This window comes from Schistocerca nitens, chromosome 1, assembly GCF_023898315.1.
Source record: "Schistocerca nitens isolate TAMUIC-IGC-003100 chromosome 1, iqSchNite1.1, whole genome shotgun sequence".
Taxonomy (NCBI): domain Eukaryota; kingdom Metazoa; phylum Arthropoda; class Insecta; order Orthoptera; family Acrididae; genus Schistocerca; species Schistocerca nitens.
In genome coordinates, this window is record NC_064614.1 from 19,558,548 (window position 1) to 19,578,729 (window position 20,182).

Genomic DNA, 20,182 nt, shown 5'->3' on the forward strand with positions numbered 1-20,182 from the left:
TAGCAAACAGAACACAGAATGTTGTTCTCAATGGAGAGACGTCTACAGACGTTAAAGTAACCTCTGGCGTGCCACAGGGGAGTGTTAGTGCTTTTCACAATATATATAAATGACCTAGTAGATAGTGTCGGAAGTTACATGATGTTTTCCGCGGATGATGCACTAGTATACAGAGAAGTTGCAGCATTAGAAAATTGCAAGCGAAATGCAGGAAGATCTGCAGCGAATAGGCACTTGGTGCAGGGAGTGGCAACTGACCCTTAACATAGACAAATGTAATGTATTGCGAATACATAGAAAGAAGGATCCTTTATTGTGTGAATATATGATAGCGGAACAAACACTGGTAGCAGTTACTTCTGTAAAATATCTGGGAGTATGCGTACGGAACGATTTGAAGTGGAACGATCATATAAAATTAATTGTTGGTAAGGCGGGTGCCAGGTTGAGATTCATTGGGAGAGTCCTTAGAAAATGTAGTCCATCAACAAAGGAGGTGGCTTACAAAACACTCGTGCGACCTATACTTGAGTATTGCTCATCAGTGTGGGATCCGTACCAGGTCGGGTTGACAGAGGAGGTAGGGAAGATCCAAAGAAGAGCCGCGCATTTCGTCACAGGGTTATTTGATAAGCGTGATAGCATTACGGAGATGTTTAGCAACCTCGAGTGGCAGACTCTGCAAGAGAGGCGCTCTGCATGGCGGTGTAGGTTGCTCGCCAGGTTTCGAGAGGGTGCGTTTCTGGATGAGGTATCGAATATATTCCTTCCCCCTACTTATACCTCCCGAGGAGATTACGAGTGTAAAATTAGAGAGATTCGAGCGCACACGGAGGCTTTCCGGCAGTCGTTCTTCCCGCGAACCATACGCGACTGGTACAGAAAAGGGAGGTAATGACAGTGGAACGTAAAGTGCCCTCCGCCACACACCGTTGGGTGACTCGCGGAGTATAAATGTAGATGTAGATGTAGAGAAGTCTCTTTTTCGCTTTTGCTGAAAATTGTTCAAATGTGTGTGAAATCTTATGGGTCTTAACTGCTTAGGTCATCAGTCCCTAAGCTTACACACTACTTAACCTAAATTATCCTATGGACAAACACACGCACACTCATGTCCGAGGGAGGACTCGAACCTCCGCCGGGACCAGCCTCACAGTCCATGACTGCAGCGCCCTAGACCGCTCGGCTAATCCCGCGCGGTTTTCCCTTTTGTCTGAATAACCAAACGTCCACGTTTCACATCCATACAACTTCACTACTCTCCAAGCAAATAATTAGAATTGAAGGTATTAATACGATAAATACACTCAAAGGGAAAAAAGTAGAAACAAATATTTACAATTTCAGAAAAACCGGATGGTTTATTCAAGAGAAAGAGCTTCACAAATTGAGCAAATCATAACGTGTTAATCCATCTCTAGCCCGTAAGCAAGCGGTTATTCGGCCTCACTTTGATTGATGGAGTTATTGGGTGTCCTCTTGAGAGGTATGGTGCAAAATTCTGTCCAATTGGTGCATTAGATCGTGAAAATCCCCAGCTGATTTGAGGGCCTTGCCCGTAAAGCTCAAAACATTCTCAGTTTAGGAGAGATGCGGCGGTCTTTCTGGCCAATGTAGGGATTGGCAAGCACGAAAACAAAACAGTAGAAACTCTAGCCGCGAGTAGGTGGGCGTTATCTTGCTGAAATGTGAGCACAGGACCGGGACGCAGAATATCGTCGTCGTACCGCTGAGCTGTAAATGTGCCGTGGATGACAACCAAAGGGGTCCTGCCATGAAAAGAAATGGCACCCCAGACCATCTTACTCCTAGATGTCGAACCGTATGGCGGGCGATTTTCAGGCTGAGATCCCACCGCTGTTCGGGGCGTCTCCAGACACGTCTTCGATCTCGAATCTCATTGGCTGGAGTGAAATGGCCTCCAGTGATCAGTCCCGCTTCGAACTGAGCATGTCTGGAGACATCTCGGACACCGGTGGGATAGTAACCTGACTGTCGCCCCCCATATGGCCAGTCAATCAGGAGTGATGGTCTTGGCCCGCATCTCGTGGTCGTGCGGTAGCGTTCTCGCTTCCCACACTCGGGTTCCCGGGTTCGATTCCCGGCGGGGTCAGGGATTTCCTCTGCGTCGTGATGGCTGGGTGTTGTGTGCTGTCCTTAGGTTAGTTAGGTTTAAGTAGTTCTAAGTTCTAGGGGACTAATGACCATAGATGTTAAGTCCCATAGTGCTCAGAGCCATTTGAACCATTTTGAAGTGATGGTCTTGGATTGCTTTTCCTTTCATAGCAGGAGGACCCCTTTGGTTCTCATACGCTGCACTCTTACAGCACAGCGGTACATCGACGGTATTCTACGCCCCGTTTTGTTGTTTTGTTGCCCTTCATGGCAAACCATCCAGGGCTTACATTTCAGCCTGACAGTGCCCGCCCGCACACTGCGAAAGTTACTACCGTTTGTCTCCCTTTGCGACCAAACCCATCCTTGGCCAGCAATGTCGCCGAATCTCTCCCGAATTAAGAACGTTTGGAGTATTGCGGGTAAGGCCTTCCAACGAGCACAGGATTTCGACGATCTAACGCGCCAGTTGGGCAGAATTTGACACGATATCTCTCAGGAGGACATTCAACGATTGTCAATCAGTGCCCGCAGAAGGGTCAGAGGTGAACCAACACTTCATTGACTTCCTCAATTTGTGTGCGCTTTCCCTTGAATAAATCATCCATTTTTTTCTGAAATTATAATCCTTTGTTGTCTTACATGTACACTTCTGGAAATTGAAATAAGAACACCGTGAATTCATTGTCCCAGGAAGGGGAAACTTTATTGACACATTCCTGGGGTCAGATACATCACATGATCACACTGACAGAACCACAGGCACATAGACACAGGCAACAGAGCATGCACAATGTCGGCACTAGTACAGTGTATATCCACCTTTCGCAGCAATGCAGGCTGCTATTCTCCCATGGAGACGATCGTAGAGATGCTGGATGTAGTCCTGTGGAACGGCTTGCCATGCCATTTCCACCTGGCGCCTCAGTTGGACCAGCGTTCGTGCTGGACGTGCAGACCGCGTGAGACGACGCTTCATCCAGTCCCAAACATGCTCAATGGGGGACAGATCCGGAGATCTTGCTGGCCAGGGTAGTTGACTTACACCTTCTAGAGCACGTTGGGTGGCACGGGATACATGCGGACGTGCATTGTCCTGTTGGAACAGCAAGTTCCCTTGCCGGTCTAGGAATGGTAGAACGATGGGTTCGATGACGGTTTGGATGTACCGTGCACTATTCAGTGTCCCCTCGACGATCACCAGTGGTGTACGGCCAGTGTAGGAGATCGCTCCCCACACCATGATGCCGGGTGTTGGCCCTGTGTGCCTCGGTCGTATGCAGTCCTGATTGTGGCGCCCACCTGCACGGCGCCAAACACGCATACGACCATCATTGGCACCAAGGCAGAAGCGACTCTCATCGCTGAAGACGACACGTCTCCATTCGTCCCTCCATTCACGCCTGTCGCGACACCACTGGAGGCGGGCTGCACGATGTTGGGGCGTGAGCGGAAGACGGCCTAACGGTGTGCGGGACCGTAGCCCAGCTTCATGGAGACGGTTGCGAATGGTCCTCGCCGCTACCCCAGGAGCAACAGTGTCCCTAATTTGCTGGGAAGTGGCGGTGCGGTCCCCTACGGCACTGCGTAGGATCCTACGGTCTTGGCGTGCATCCGTGCGTCGCTGCGGTCCGGTCCCAGGTCGACGGGCACGTGCACCTTCCGCCGACCACTGGCGACAACATCGATGTACTGTGGAGACCTCACGCCCCACGTGTTGAGCAATTCGGTGGTACGTCCACCCGGCCTCCCGCATGCCCACTATACGCCCTCGCTCAAAGTCCGTCAACTGCACATACGGTTCACGTCCACGCTGTCGCAGCATGCTACCAGTGTTAAAGACTGCGATGGAGCTCCGTATGCCACGGCAAACTGGCTGACACTGACGGCGGCGGTGCACAAATGCTGCGCAGCTAGCGCCATTCGACGGCCAACACCGCGGTTCCTGGTGTGTCCGCTGTGCCGTGCGTGTGATCATTGCTTGTACAGCCCTCTCGCAGTGTCCGGAGCAAGTATGGTGGGTCTGACACACCGGTGTCAATGTGTTCTTCTTTCCATTTCCAGGAGTGTATATCACATCTAGAGATTTACGTCCCATTCGGGTAATTCATTCACTGTGCATCTTTTTTCTTCTTCTTCTTCTTCTTCTTCTTCTTTCGTGAAGTGGATATCACAAGCTGCCACGTAGTCGCTAATAAAACACTGATCTAGAAACCGTGGAATAAATTTCTTTTATTTCTATCTGTGATCACAAAACTTTTTGATCCGTAGACTACAGCTTTGTGTCAGCGACGATCATTTTCACATCTGCCACAAAACATGGAACACCAAAACGACTAGTGGACAGTCTACACTTTAAAACATAGTTACGCATATTTTATTGTTTTGAGACTAGGCTGGCCATAAGCTGTTTCGGTTTTTTGCTGTTCTCCTGTAGATCTGAAGGTGGTCATCGCTGGCCGCAGCCGGTTGTCTAAGGAGCAAAACGTTTTGTGATCATAGAAATAAAAGAAATTTATTCGATAAGTAAATCATAATTTTTCATTTCTGTTGCACGGCCCTGTGTTCTGATTCGTATAATTTCCTTTAAAACCTAGTAGGATATGATGTGTCTTTATCTCCACAGTTTTTATTTACCAGGTATTGTTGTGGATAAGATTATTAATTTTTAGAACCAAACGAAATTAAGTTCCAGAACGAATGCGTTAAAACAGCATCTCATAATCAAAAGATATGAGACACCGATTTTGGGTTGACGGAATTCATTCAGCAGGATCCTATTGAAATGTTTGGAATTAAAAATAATGTTACACTGCCCCAGCGGGGTTTGCATCTGCCTTAGAGCACAATTCTAATCACAGTTTACAAAAAAATGAAAAAGGGAATGAAGGAAGATTAGGGATTGTTTTTCCGTCGCTGACAAGAGGCGTTATTAGAGACGGAGACAAGCTCTAACTGGGGAGAGATGGGGAAGGATGTGGTCCGTGCCCTTTAAAAGAACCAACTCGGCGTTTGCCTAAATCTGGATAGACGGACGGGGTTTGAACCAGTGCCTTCCCGAATGTGAGTCGAATGCCTTACCATTGCGCCACCTTGCTCGGTTCATAATAAAGCAAAAGTTTTTGAAAACTGAAGTTTTTCTGTTATTGTAAATATTGGGAAAAGAGAGGAAATAAAGAAAGCAAGAAAGAGAGCGCTTTAAATGTATGGATGCAAAGATACCTGTCCATACCCAAAGGAAGCTTGCAGATGTCACGAGCACGACAATTAAAGGCGTCAGCGATATCCATTGCAAGGGGGCAGAGGAAGTTACGTTAACTCAGAATGACAAAGAGAACTAAAGTTTTCGCTTTGTTCGCGCAGCACTCCGAGGCTACTTGGATTGCAGATGAGGTGAGAGTTCAGGTCGGGGGTTTTCTTAGAATACCAGCAGGGCAGATGAAACGGCTTGATAAGTTAGTAGCTTGAGAGCGAAGCCCCGTCAGCGGGTCACGCGACCTAAATAGGGTAAGTTAGCGACTACTCTAGAAATGGATCTTCTTGAATTTGCTTGCGGGGTTTGGTCGATGAATCTTGAAGCATCTATAAATCGTACTAACCCGAAGTAAATTCGGTAACCGTATTTGAAACATTTCTACTTGTATTTTTGTGCTCTACGGTTTCTTAAGAACCGTAGAAGAAGGCTGCTGAGCGTAACAGATGAAATCTGTAATATTTCCAATCAAGTTCATATACTCAAGATAAGAGATTCAACACTTTTCATCCACCGAATTTTCTCTTAGACTCATTTGCCACTCGCGGATGCTGTTATGTTAAATCGTAAATATGCATTCAGGACAAAAAGTAGAAAAGAAACAGTTGCCGATGTTGCTCCCAGAATACAAACTTTTTATGACGAAGAGTAATAAAATATTAGAAGAGCTGTTGATTGGAGCTCGTTAAATTAGAATTTGGCTGACATCGATACAAAAGAAAGAAAGACAGACAGAGAAAATTAAAGAATTGTTATTTCCAAAGCAATACAACATTATAGGAGCTAATATCAAAGGAAAAGAAAGCTATCTTTAAGAATAGAACTTTACTAATGCCGTACATTCAAGTCCGGGTGTGGAAAACAGTTCCGAGACTAATTGTAGCTCATAGCAAAATATGGAAGAGAATGTGACAGATAAAGCGCGGAGCCTAGATGCACAAGAAAGAGTGTGGAGAGTGGTGAATATAGAAAACTATCTCCACCAAATTGAACAGTTCGAGGGAACTTCTTCCAACACATCTTGGCGTAATTAATTTGGCATTTTTGGGAAGACTGGAGAAGTTGTAAAGGAGCGACAAATTGGTTTATTTGGCACAGTTATTGACCACGTTTCGCGTAATGGGTGTGTAGCCGGGAAGATGGGAACACAAATGGACAGGTTCAAAATATTTGAAGAGTCAGTGACATAAGACTAAGGCAATATTTTTTTAACCGATCGATTTTCTGACAAACTCTGCGCCGCTCTGAAACTGTCGTCATGCAATATTTTAGTTGTGGTTCGGCCGAACTTGGAGCAACACGCGTTGAAGAGTGAAACTGACTGGAGCTGTGGAGGCATATACTGTTATAAAAATACTGTTTATTAATAACATAAATAACACATATAATTCTAAACAAGTAAATCTTTTTCAAATATATAAAATAAACACTGAACATTACAGACAACCTATTAAATGAGTTCACAATCAATAGAGCAAATTATAGCGGGAGAAAGCAACGGCTATGATTAAACGAATAGTAAAAGTTTCCCCAATAAATACACAATGAAAAGACAATCAACAGTGAAAAACTTCTGAGTGACAATGAATACATGTGTGTATAATTTACGTACAGTAATTAATGTTTTTTAATTTTTTCACAAAGAACAAAACATAATGTTATGAGGGGAAAGCAAATATCGGCGACACCGGGAAAAACAGCAGAATATAGTACACGTAGAACCTTGACCACATAATGCCTAGAATAGTTGGGCTCTAGTTTTTCGTGCTCAAAGTCCCACAACTGAACGATGAAATGAAAATTAATAATATAACAACAAATATTAAATTAGTTTGCCCAAAAACACTTTTATTTTCCAGATGTAATTTCCTAATAAAACTGTAGCACAAATTTTCTTCGGACTGCACTAAAAAACGTTAGCCACGGGACTCATAACTAGGCGTTACCAACGACGAACAATATAAGTTAAGACGGTGCAAGACCGTGCACAACTTTGTTCTGCCCATATGTGCTACGTAGGTGCACGAGTGCCTGTTCTATTTCCTGACAGCACACAGACTGCCGTATAGCGTGCAGACTTAGAAACAAATCGCACTGCCTCTTGGGACTCCCTGTGTGCAAGTATCGCTCATAGTCCAAGTCGCCGCCTCAGTCCACGCTCTCTTGGAGTAGAGAGGCGACCAGTCCGCCAACCTCCCCTGCCGACCGGGTCTGCCCCAACACGTTCACCCTTGTGTGGGCGATTTTATAGCGGTCGGGTCCTTGGTAGGGGTGCGTCGACTCCACGGGCGCACCGCGGCCTGCTATAACGCCGACCGCTACCTGTCACTCCGCGCTCCGCCCTTTACTCTTCTGTTTTGGAGTGGTGAAAGCTGCCACACGACTGGGAGCAGATAAGGTCTGCCACGCAGTCGCAGTGTGCCCACACACAGTCAGGCGAGTCGGCCTGAGAGTGGGCGGCTTAAGGAACAGACTTCCGGGCACCAAGGCAACACCATTCAGCACAGTACTGCTAGCCTTTGGGACTGCTCGCTCGTGCTGTCAACCACCAACAACCACTCGGCTCCACAAGGCCTCTTTCAACTCCGTTTTTTTTTTTTCCATTCCTAATCGGCCGACGCGCTCGCCGAGCGAATCAGCCTCAACCCATCTGCCTATGTGTGGGCTGTGGGCTCACTGTTGGGTCTGTGGTCCAGCTCTGTCAGTTCTACCGGTGAGCCTCTAACTGCTTAGCTCGACTGCTGTCTGCCAGCCCGCACTCCATCAGCACAGCCAGGTAGCGTCCTCCAAGTGGTTGGATGGTCGGAGCTGTGGTTAGCGAGCTGGTTGGCAGACCAGTTGGGCTGTGGATGAGCGTCGACTGTGTGTGGACTCTGGTGACCGTATCTGGCAGTACTGATGGAGTTTGGCTGCCAGACAGCAGTCAGGCGAAGTGGACAGAGGCTCAGTGACTGTACCAATGGACTTGGACCATGGCCACGACTGAGACCTCGACCACACACGGGTGTGCGGGTCGATGACCTCATCCAACTTTCCATGGTAATCTTAATTTTTTAAATGGGTAGAAGGTAAAAAATGAACGCTTGCTTGAAATGACATGAGATTTTGTTGAGACCAAAAAAAGTGCAGAAAATTACCAACAAATCGCGCTTCATATGATACAAAAGCAATTGATTTTTTAGCAAAGACGATGTTCTTTATAGCAAAAGCTCATCATGTCAGCCTTCAGTCATCAACAATACCTGTAGTCGAGGGACAAAGTTATGAACAACACTAGACAGCATCTCAGTAGGTATGGTGGGAAACTGCATTCGAATGTTGTCTTTTAGCATCCCTAATGAAGTCGTGGTAGACTTGCGACTTCAGGTAACCCCACAACCGACAATTACACACATTGAGGTCTGGGGACGAGGGAGACCAGACATGACGGAAGTGGCGACTTAGCACTCGATCCTCACCAAAAATGTGCGCAAGAGATCATTCACAAGTGTGGTGTTGTGAGGTGGAGCGCTGTCCTGCATGAAAGTAAGTCCAGCAGTTGTTTATCAGCCAGCATAAGGATTCTGTAACATATAGGCGTACTTCGCACCCTTCCCCAGCGACAGTTTCAAAATCAGCACCCTGCATTTCCTCGAAGAAAAAGGGTCGGATTACGATTGATATGGTAAAACCACACCACACCGTCGCTTTCTCGTTATGCAAAAGAGTTACCACGATAGTTCTAGGATTTTCGGTAGCCCAGATTCTGCAGTTGTAGGTGTACTCATGCAGCGTCACTCCGTATTGCAGTGCAGCGCCATCTTTTGGCCGCCTTTTGTACTCGTTTTTGGTTTCAATAAAGCCTCTTGCCATTTCAGGCACGTGTGTCACGGTTTACCTACATACCTACTTTATTCCGTGAATTAGTGTCTTTTCAAATGTTAAAGACTTTTGAGTCACACTGTACTCCTTAGTTATTCAGATTGGCAGCTATTCTTGATTCGAATTTTGGAATATTTTCTTCGCCTTCTTTGGTGTTGAGATTTCGAAAAACCACATTTAGTAACTCCACTTTTGTGGCTCTGCCATCGGTAACATTACTATCGCTATCGCGCAGTGAAGATACTGAATGTGTCTTGCCGCTGGTTTATTTTACATACGACTAGAATCTCTTAGGATTTTCTTTTAGTTTTCGAAAAAGGGTCTCGTGGAACTTATTAAAAGCATCTTGAAACGATGTCTGCATTAAACTTCGAGCTTCTGTAAAACTTCGTGAATCCTGGGGATTTTGCATTCTTTTAAATCTGTAATGCTTTTATCGTTGTACTATCCAGAACACACCACTACCGAAAGCAGCGACACGCCACCGATACATTATGGCCAAAATCTACAGCATGAATTTGGAAAAAGTGTTCTTCTCTACACCCAGCTCATTGCTGCCTGCAGAGTGGAAACAGAGGTCTCACGGACAGCCCTCCCGAGTGCTTTGTGATCACCGATGAATGTGACAACCCCTCAGTAAGCCACTGGCGTTGCAATTTTTTCCGGCACTGCATATCGCTAAAAAGTAATAGTTTCTGGATTTTCATTGGCAACATGACATGTGAGAAATGGCCATACAGACGAAATTGTACAGCAGTGGACAATCCAAACTAACAAAAACTAGTGCATCAGATTGCTGTCATTCAGAAAAGAAATTTTGCTATATATCTTCCTCAAAATGGTTGCCTGGTCAGTGCAATCGGCACTTAAAACCGACTCTTTGAAATGAAAACAGTTGGCGTGTAGGTTTAAACAGAGAGCATCATAGTGTACGAATGTACTGCATAACAGAGAATACATCGATGAACAGTCTGAAGCAGTGACTCATCCGGCCATTCCGATTTAGGTTTTCCGTGATTTCCCTAAATCGCTTCAGTCAAATGCCGGGATGATTCCTTTAAAAGGGCACGGTCGACTTCCTTCTCCATCCTTCCATAATCTCGCTCTTTGGTCCCCTCCTCCAACTGAACCAACCAACCAATCTGATCCATAAAGAGGCTCGTCATGCTACTGGAACACACTGCTTTGTTCGCCGAGGAGCAACGGCATCAAATTGCATGCGCCCGGTACTTTTTTGGGTTCTTCTATCAGTGATCAAACTGGTAAATTTCATTAAAAGTCGGCCACTTAAGTCGAGATGTTTTCATCAACATATGAGCATTAATATGGGGCTGAGCACATTTCCCTAATTTACTTTCTAACAAAAAGAAACGACGCGCTATGAAGAAATTATCTGAATGGGACGGAAGTCGGTAGATTTGGTGTACAAGTACAGACAAACAAATTATTGCAATTTCAGAAGCATTGGATGATTTATTCTAGAGAACGAGTTTCACAAACTGAGAAACTCAATAGCGCATTGGTCCAGCTCTGTCCGTTATGCAAGCAGTTATTCGTCTTACCATTGATTGACAGAATTGTTACATGTACTATTGAGGGAGGTCGTGCCAAATCCTGTTCAACTGACGCGTTAGATGGTCAAAATACCGAGCTGGTTGGACGGCTCTGCCCATAAAGCTCCAAACGTTCTTACTTGGGGAGGCACTCGGCGACCTTGCTGGCCACGGTAGGGTTTGGCAAGCACGAAGACAACCAGTAGAAATTCTGGCCGTGTGCGGGCGGGCTTTGTCTTGCCGAAATGTAAACCCAAGATGGCTTACCACGAAAGGCAACAAAACGGGGCGTAGAATATCGTCGAAGTACCACTGTGCTGTAAGGGTACCACGGATGCTAACCAAATGGGTCCTGCTCTGGAAAAAAAAAAAAAAATCACTCTTGATGATCACTCCAGGTTGTCGCGTCTTATGGTGGGCACAGTCAGGCCGTCCTCGGCGTCTCTAGACACGTCTTCGGCCTGGAATCTCATTGACTACACTGGAATTGTCTTCAGTGATGAGCCCCGCTTCGAAGTGAGCCTCAGTGAACAGCGAAGATGTGTCCGGACACGCCCGGGACAGTGGTGGGATACCAGCACTGACTATCGCCCACCATACGGCCACTCTGGTTGACAACTGCGCCTCACTTAGGTCTGACAGTGAGCGCCGCTTGCGTGCGTTCACTCTTACGTCTCACAACCAAGTGTCTTGCGCGCTCTGCTCTGACGTTCCAGTCGCGTCCAGATGAAGATAATGGCGTTTGGTTTGTGGTGCGCTCAACTGCGCGGTCATCAGCGCCCGTACATATTTCCAATTGTACCAGTCCGATCTAGCCTTCTTCATGAATGACGATGGAATGATGAGGACAGCACAAATACCCAGTCCCCGAGCAGAGAAAATCCCCAACCCGGCCGGGAATCGAACCCAGGACCTCGTAATCCAGAGGTCGCGGCCAGACGCAGCGCTCCTACACAAGCCGTTACTCTCTGCCAAGCATACTGCTCTTCCGAACTTCTTCTAACAGCATAAACCCAGAAAAAACATCGTAATACAACATAACACACGTTTCTAATTAATACATACAGTAGTACCTAAGATTTACAGAATAAAACATCATATTCACTGTAAAAACAATGAGCAAAAATTTTAAGTAGCACATTTGTATTATAGTGTCACAAGTCGTAACGTCAGGTATGCAACTATCGTTTTGAGAACACGAAACGTAGTTCGATTATGTTAGTGTAATGATACCTTCCGCTTGAAGTAAAGCAGGACCCAGGAGGTGCGATCCCGATTTATCTCAAGCCAATACACTGTTTTTGTGCGTCTAACTGTTATTAAAAAATAGTTATCTTCGTTTCTGGCTGTAATAGAATTGTGAGTATCTGCTCCACCAAATCTGCTGCAACTTTCTGAGCCCTTCATAAGCATTTGGTACGCCAGGAGATATTTCAAGTAATCAAAGTGACACGAAGTTTCACTTTACAATTATATAATTGTTGTTTCGACTGGCACATATTTCACGCAAGAAAACTGTTACAAAACTGACTCTCTCATGGGTGATTCGCCCCTGTTTGTAAATCATTTCAGTAATTACAGACGAGGTCATCCATTATTTCATATAGTACATTTGAGGATTACAATCAAAACCAAGTTGGCATTCACAAACTGATATCAGAATGTTAAGCACCATTTCGCTCGTCCCACACTTCAACAATAATTTCGCTTGTTTCTTTGTTTCTTAGTGCCGAAATTTACAACATATGTTCACAAACAATGCGTTTTACAAAATTACATATATGGTGAAAGTTATTAGTTGGAAAATGTTCCTAACAACTACGTTAAGTTCTTAACACAAATACAAACGAAAAGCTAGTTTCATTGCACGTAAAAAGTATTCTAGAATTACAAAATAAGAATTGGTTATGATTTGTGTTTAAGTATCGATTATTAGCAGGGGAATCAAGGCAGCAGTGTTTTTACACCCGATGAAATTGAAATACAATTAATGCGCAGTATGAATCAGTATAATAAATTGAATTTTATAACGACCAGATAAATGAAATAAGAATGTTACAAAATTTATGTAAGCCTGTAAATGTGACAGCCTGACACTTGAGTTCAACACTTCATGTCATACTTATCCTAACGATCATATATTGGTACGTTTCACACTGTTGCTACTATTTACGTGTCGTGTTTGTGTTTTTCAGAATGAACCGAAGGAAGGCTAAACTTAGCCGTCCAATGAAGATCAGCCAGATGAGGGTATGTACAATTTATTTCAGTAAACTGTTATTACTTCTATTTTGATGTGATTCCTCTCCTTTGATAGAAACATAAAGGGGTTCAAGTGTATTTCCTTAATTCATTGTTGCTGGTTAATCCATACACCTGTTTTATTGGTACGATTCAGCTCACATTATTGCCTTCGAAATAATACAATTTCTTCTTCAGTTCACCTTGTTTCCATTGTGTGGACATTCAGAAGCATATGTGAAAATGAAATTGTACAATTTAGAAATCAATTGTATGAATTCAACATCAATAAAAGAGATGAATGTTTCATCTAATAACAGCATATTAATATTTGTACATCACACCTGAGTTTCTAGTTCAGCTCAAAGTGCTCCAGCTCAAGGGGCAGAAACGGGAAAGTAAGCTAATAACGTTTGCGGGTATCCCGTGCTCTCTTTCTGTTTATCGCCACGACACGAAACACATAGTTTTTTGATAAGAGGTAAAGAAAAATAAAAAAAATGGGAAAGTGTGGAAAGATAGAGTGATCGTACGAAAAGTCATAGCAAAATAAAGTATTATTTCCTATCACAAGAATGAGTGAGGGCTATTTACATACTTTTTTTGACAAAATTGTTTGATCGTTTAGGGAAGCCTTTACTCAACTTCCAATGATTTGTCGGTTTCACTTGTGGGCTTAAATAACTGTGTTAGGTCTACAGCAGCTACGGTCAGCATGTGTGCCATTACCTGGTTGGAAAGTCAGCAGTCAGGTTTTAAGCTCATGTGCATAGACAGGCCCTCATCGTAAGCAACTGAAAGATATATCCTTTGTGAAAAGTAGCTTGCAATTTACAGAATTCCTTGATCTTTTCAACACTCTTAGTTTTGATGCAACTTCATTCTCGAAAAGTCAAGTTTCCAAGTTCTTCACTTGACCCGCGCTTGACTGTTTAGAGTGTGTCTCGCAGAGCATCACGGATCAGTAAAGCTACACAGCTGGCCATTAAAATTGCTACAGCACGAAGATGACGTGCTACAGACGCGAAATTTAACCGACAGGAAGAAGATGCTGTGATATCCAAATGATTAGCTTTTCAGAGCATTCACACAAGGTTGGCCCCGGTGGCGACACCTGCAACGTGCTGACATGAGGAATGTTTCCAATGTTTCTCGTACACAAACAGCAGTCACCGGCGTCGCCTGGTGAAACGTTGTTGTCATGCCTCGTGTAAGGAGGAGAAATACGTGCCATCACGTTTCCGACTTTGATAAAGGTCGGATTGTAGCCTATCGCGACTGCGGTTTATCGTATCGCGACATTGCTGCTCGCGTTGGTCGAGATCCAATGACTGTTAGCAGAATATGGAATCGGTGGGTTCAGGAAGGTAATACGGAACGCGGTTACCCTTGACACTGCATCACAGACAGGAGCGCCTGCGATTGTGTACTCAACGACGAACCTGGGTGCACAAATCGCAAAACGTCATTTTTTTGGATGAATCCAGGTTCTGTTTACAGCATCATGATGGTCGCATCCGTGTTTGGCGACACCGCGGTGAACGCACATTGGAAGCGTGTATTCGTCATCGCCATACTGGCGTATCACCCGGCGTGATGGTATGGGCTGCCACTGGTTACGCGTCTCGGTCACCTCTTGTTCGCACTGACGGCACTTTGAACAGTGGACGTTACATCATTTCAGATGTGTTACGACCCGTGGCTCTACCCTTCATTCGATCCCTGCGAAACCCTACATTTCAGCAGAATAATGCACGACCGCATGTTGCAGGTCCTGTACGGGCCTTTCTGGTTACAGAAAATGTTCGACTCCTGCCCTGGACAGCACATTCGCCAGATCTCTCACCAATTGAAAACATCTGGTCAATGGTGGCCGAGCAACTGGCCCGTCACAATACGCCAGATACTACTCTTGATGAACTGTGGTATTATGTTGAAGCTGCATGGGCAGCTGTCCCTGTACACACCATCGAAGCTCTGTTTGACTCAATGCCCAGGCGTATCAAGGCCGTTATTACGGCCAGAGGTGGTTGTTCTGGGTACTAATTTCTCAGGATCTATGCCCCCAAATTGCGTGAAAATGTAATGAAAAAAATGGTTCAAATGGCTCTGAGCACTATGGGACTTAACTTCTGAGGTCATCAGTCCCCTAGAACTTAGAACTACTTAAACCTAACTAACCTAAGGACATCACACACATCCATGCCCGAGGCAGGATTCGAACCTGCGACCGTAGCGGTCACGCGGTTCCAAACTGAAGCGCTTAGAACCGCACGGCCACACCGGCCGGCAAAATGTAATGAGATGTCAGTTCTAGTATAATATATTTGTCCAATGAATACCCGTTTATCATCTGCATTTCTTCTTGGTGTAGCAATTTTAATGGCCAGTAGTGTACATTTTGCTAGGAGAGGAAATTTATTGCAGCGTTCTGCGGAACACGTTTGCGTCTTTCGATGTCCGATGCGGGCCGCGGGACGCTGCGTGAAATGATTTCCTAGGCAATAGGCGCTGAGCGTCAGAGCTTAAAAAACGAAAGTGTTGGTTTTTTATAATTTGACAACAGTACATGATACGAGAACTACCTTCTGATGTCTTTTTTTAATTCAATGAAAATGTTGTGCTACTGAAATAGAGAAATATTTAGGCTTTGAAGAAAAGTTGATTTTTCGCGCTACTCAATAGTTAACACACAATATCTCCTAACCTATGTCTCGTAGAACAACACGATTTCATAGTTGGCTTCAGTATAACAGGTCGACAACGTGTACAAGGTTTATGGCCAATAGAGTCAGTAACAGTGAAGTAATAAATTAAAATGTCACGTATAACGCGTAATTTTTAGACAACTAGCAACCGAAATGCAGCAAGCGACACACTTTTTCGCTTTACATTTTTTGTGAGGGATCAAAGCGAGAAAAAGGTTCGGAAAGTTTTGAATTATTTTTTACAGTTTGTTGGAAATCGGTGGGTGCTAGTTTCCCCTAGACGAGAGCAGTACTGTGTGGCTCATTGGCCATTTGTCATTACAGGGGCGATGCAGTGCGGCGCGACAGTTTGAGCGGAGGCAGCGAAGGCAAAACTTGTAGCGTAGTGATAGATCTAAAAACGTGTTAATTTTGGCACTCCGAAAGCACATGGAAGTTAGTTAAGAGGAGGAAGACTGTATATTATTGAGAAGCGTACTCCGGAAGCGCAAAGCAGTCACACAACTGTTCTTACATCGTGAAGAAGAACAAAACAGTTGCTCGATGAAGCGGAGAAATGCCAGTTTCCACTGCCTCACAACGCAAACATATCGAAGTTAATGAAGTTCCCAACAATAACTTACTACGTGTCGGCGGTTACGCGAAAACTGAGGGATTCGCTGTGAGAAACGGATTCACAGATTACGTCAATGGGCCGAATTTTAAGCGGCGTTCACAGTAATGATGACAGAAACAACATCCAACTCATTATAACTTTAGTTAATTGCCCAGTAGAAATATATTTACAAATGTATTACATTGGACATAATCAAAGAGATTTCTCCTGACATGTTTCATTTCTTTTTCTTGCGATTTCTGGCAAAATTAACAGCTTTTGCATTTCTTTTTTCATCTCGATGTAAGCCATATTTCACAAAACATGCCTATCGATTATCGACTCGATAAGCTGCCCATCCCCTGAAGCAGAGAAGCGGCGAACCATTTCTGATGAATGTTTCAGTAATTAGATCTTGTTGCCTGTGCGCGCCAAATACTGCAGCTGTCGCCCAGTAACCGCTGCTGCTCAGTTCCGAGTTCCCGCAATCCTCCAACGGAGAAAAACGCTGCGACGCGACAGACTCCTCACGAAGCACGCAAGCGAGTCCCGCAGGTAGGGCCGCACCACAAGGAAACGGTCTGGTATGTTTGCATTGTGCGAGGGAACACGCGCTCTACTAACAAGGAGAGGCCGCCAATTGTGAAATTCAGATTCGATTCATACTGCGCATAATAAAAGCTCATGGCCAGAGGCTTAATGTGGCAAAGCACCAAGATGCACTTCTCAGCCGTTGTCGAGAAAATCGACAGTTAAAAGAAACCGTTGCGGTGAAATACTCTCTACGATTAATACACTCCTGGAAATTGAAATAAGAACACCGTGAATTCATTGTCCCAGGAAGGGGAAACTTTATTGACACATTCCTGGGGTCAGATACATCACATGATCACACTGACAGAACCACAGGCACATAGACACAGGCAACAGAGCATGCACAATGTCGGCACTAGTACAGTGTATATCCACCTTTCGCAGCAATGCAGGCTGTTATTCTCCCATGGAGACGATCGTAGAGATGCTGGATGTAGTCCTGTGGAACGGCTTGCCATGCCATTTCCACCTGGCGCCTCAGTTGGACCAGCATTCGTGCTGGACGTGCAGACCGCGTGAGACGACGCTTCATCAAGTCCCAAACATGCTCAATGGGGGACAGATCCGGAGATCTTGCTGGCCAGGGTAGTTGACTTACACCTTCTAGAGCACGTTGGGTGGCACGGGATACATGCGGACGTGCATTGTCCTGTTGGAACAGCAAGTTCCCTTGCCGGTCTAGGAATGGTAGAACGATGGGTTCGATGACGGTTTGGATGTACCGTGCACTATTCAGTGTCCCCTCGACGATCACCAGTGGTGTACGGCCAGTGTAGGAGATCGCTCCCCACACCATGATGCCGGGTGTTGGCCCTGTGTGCCTCGGTCGTATGCAGTCCTGATTGTGGCGCTCACCTGCACGGCGCCAAACACGCATACGACCATCATTGGCACCAAGGCAGAAGCGACTCTCATCGCTGAAGACGACACGTCTCCATTCGTCCCTCCATTCACGCCTGTCGCGACACCACTGGAGGCGGGCTGCACGATGTTGGGGCGTGAGCGGAAGACGGCCTAACGGTGTGCGGGACCGTAGCCCAGCTTCATGGAGACGGTTGCGAATGGTCCTCGTCGATACCCCAGGAGCAACAGTGTCCCTAATTTGCTGGGAAGTGGCGGTGCGGTCCCCTACGGCACTGCGTAGGATCCTACGGTCTTGGCGTGCATCCGTGCGTCGCTGCGGTCCGGTCCCAGGTCGACGGGCACGTGCACCTTCCGCCGACCACTGGCGACAACATCGATGTACTGTGGAGACCTCACGCCCCACGTGTTGAGCAATTCGGCGGTACGTCCACCCGGCCTCCCGCATGCCCACTATACGCCCTCGCTCAAAGCCCGTCAGCTGCACATACGGTTCACGTCCACGCTGTCGCGGCATGCTACCAGTGTTAAAGACTGCGATGGAGCTCCGTATGCCACGGCAAACTGGCTGACACTGACGGCGGCGGTGCACAAATGCTGCGCAGCTAGCGCCATTCGACGGCCAACACCGCGGTTCCTGGTGTGTCCGCTGTGCCGTGCGTGTGATCATTGCTTGTACAGCCCTCTCGCAGTGTCCGGAGCAAGTATGGTGGGTCTGACACACCGGTGTCAATGTGTTCTTTTTTCCATTTCCAGGAGTGTAGATTTCTACAGCGTCGTGGCGCAGCGGTAAGCGCTCTGGTTCGTAATCCGAAGGTCGCCTGATCGAATCTATTAATGAATTGCTTATGCGTGTTGGTGAAGTCGGATCGCTCTCCAATTGTACCGCCTCCATTTTTCCGTTTTTTTAACAGGGTGTACCAAAGCTCTCCCGTCCGCACTGATTTTCGACGATGTTATAAGTTGCGCTAGGGACCGCATCTACCTTCTTTCGAAGTTAGCAGGCAACTACGCTGTTATGCGGCGGCTCGTTTCGGCCCATTCAACATCTGTCCTTCAAGTGTAACGAGCGAGTAACGGAGTTTATATTTCATACCTGCCACAGCGAATTTGTGTTCGTGGGGCTCTATTCTAACTCGAACGTTTGACTTACGCTATTTATGTATTCGTTTCGGAATATCGTTTCTACGTCTTCCGTTAACTATATGTGGTTAACATTATGAAGACAATTAATAAAATTTGTGAAATACAACTTTGTTTGCGGAAAACATAATGATGTTCGAAGTCGCCAGTTTTTCCACGACAAACGACTTTCAACAACTTATTATATGCATAATTGTTGCAACTGATTGCCGGGAATCATATATACACACATTTGAATCACAAAAAAACAAATACTAAAAAAAAAAAGTCGGATGGTGCGAGATTCGATCCGGCGACCTTCGGATTACAAACCAGAGCGCTTACCGCTGCGCCACGACGCTGTGGAAAACTATTAATCGTAGAGAGTATTTCACCGCAACGGTTTCTTTTAACTGTCGATTTTCTCGACAACGGCTTGGTGCTTTGCCACATTACACCTCTGGCCGTGAGCTTTTATTATGCGCTGTATGAATCGAATCTGAATTTCACAATTGGCGGCCTCCCCTTGTAAGCTTTTCAGGCAGCACGTTGCGGGAAGTTCCCGCAGCTAGGAAAACGTAGCTTGAGATGGATTTTGTGGTGTCACTGCCAGACACCACACTTGCTAGGTGGTAGCTTAAATCGGCCGCGGTCCATTAGTACATGTCGGACCCGCGTGTCGCCACTGTGTGATCGCAGACCGAGCGCCACCACACGGCAGGTCTCGAGAGACGTACGAGAACTCGCCCAGTTGTACGACGACGTTGCTAGCGACTATACTGACGAAGCCTTTGCTCTCATTTGCCGAGAGACAGTTAGAGTAGCCTTCAGCTAAGTTAATGGCTACAACCAAGCAAGGCGCCAATTGTAACAGTGCATGTATCTTACGAGTCTCATTTGTATAGTCAAGAGAGATGTACCAAAGGAAGCATTAAAAGTTAAGTATATTCCAAAGCTACGTATTTTCTTTATAGCAGTCATAACGTATCCTGTTCCAGACTTGACGCCAGTCGGCGTGTGTGTACGCGTGCCTTTCGGCTTCCTCCTCAGTGTGGCGTGACTAGCTTGTTACGCCACAACAGATTTCGCGGAGTAGGCCGAGCGAATGGATACAGGAACAGCCTCCGATGCTGAGGCAGCAGACGCGTTCACGAAAGGGCGGCGTTATCAGTGAGGCTGGTCTTCCAGCGGCGGTGTGTGCACGTCTGCCCTCTGCCAGGGGCGACCGACCGCGCCTGTGGCGGCTGTCTTTGACGGGTTGGGCCGAACACTTCCCGGA

At 46.0% G+C, this 20,182-nt stretch overlaps 1 protein-coding gene across 1 annotated transcript in view; it reads left to right on the forward strand.

The window, feature by feature from the left end:
• The window catches only part of LOC126249995 (mucin-6-like), a 323,978-nt gene that overhangs the window by 139,711 nt on the left and 164,085 nt on the right, over positions 1 to 20,182 (forward strand). Inside the window, exon 4 of the mRNA XM_049951522.1 lies at positions 12,978 to 13,032. Coding sequence (XP_049807479.1) covers positions 12,978 to 13,032 — 55 coding nt within the window. The remainder of the gene's footprint in view (positions 1 to 12,977; positions 13,033 to 20,182) is intronic.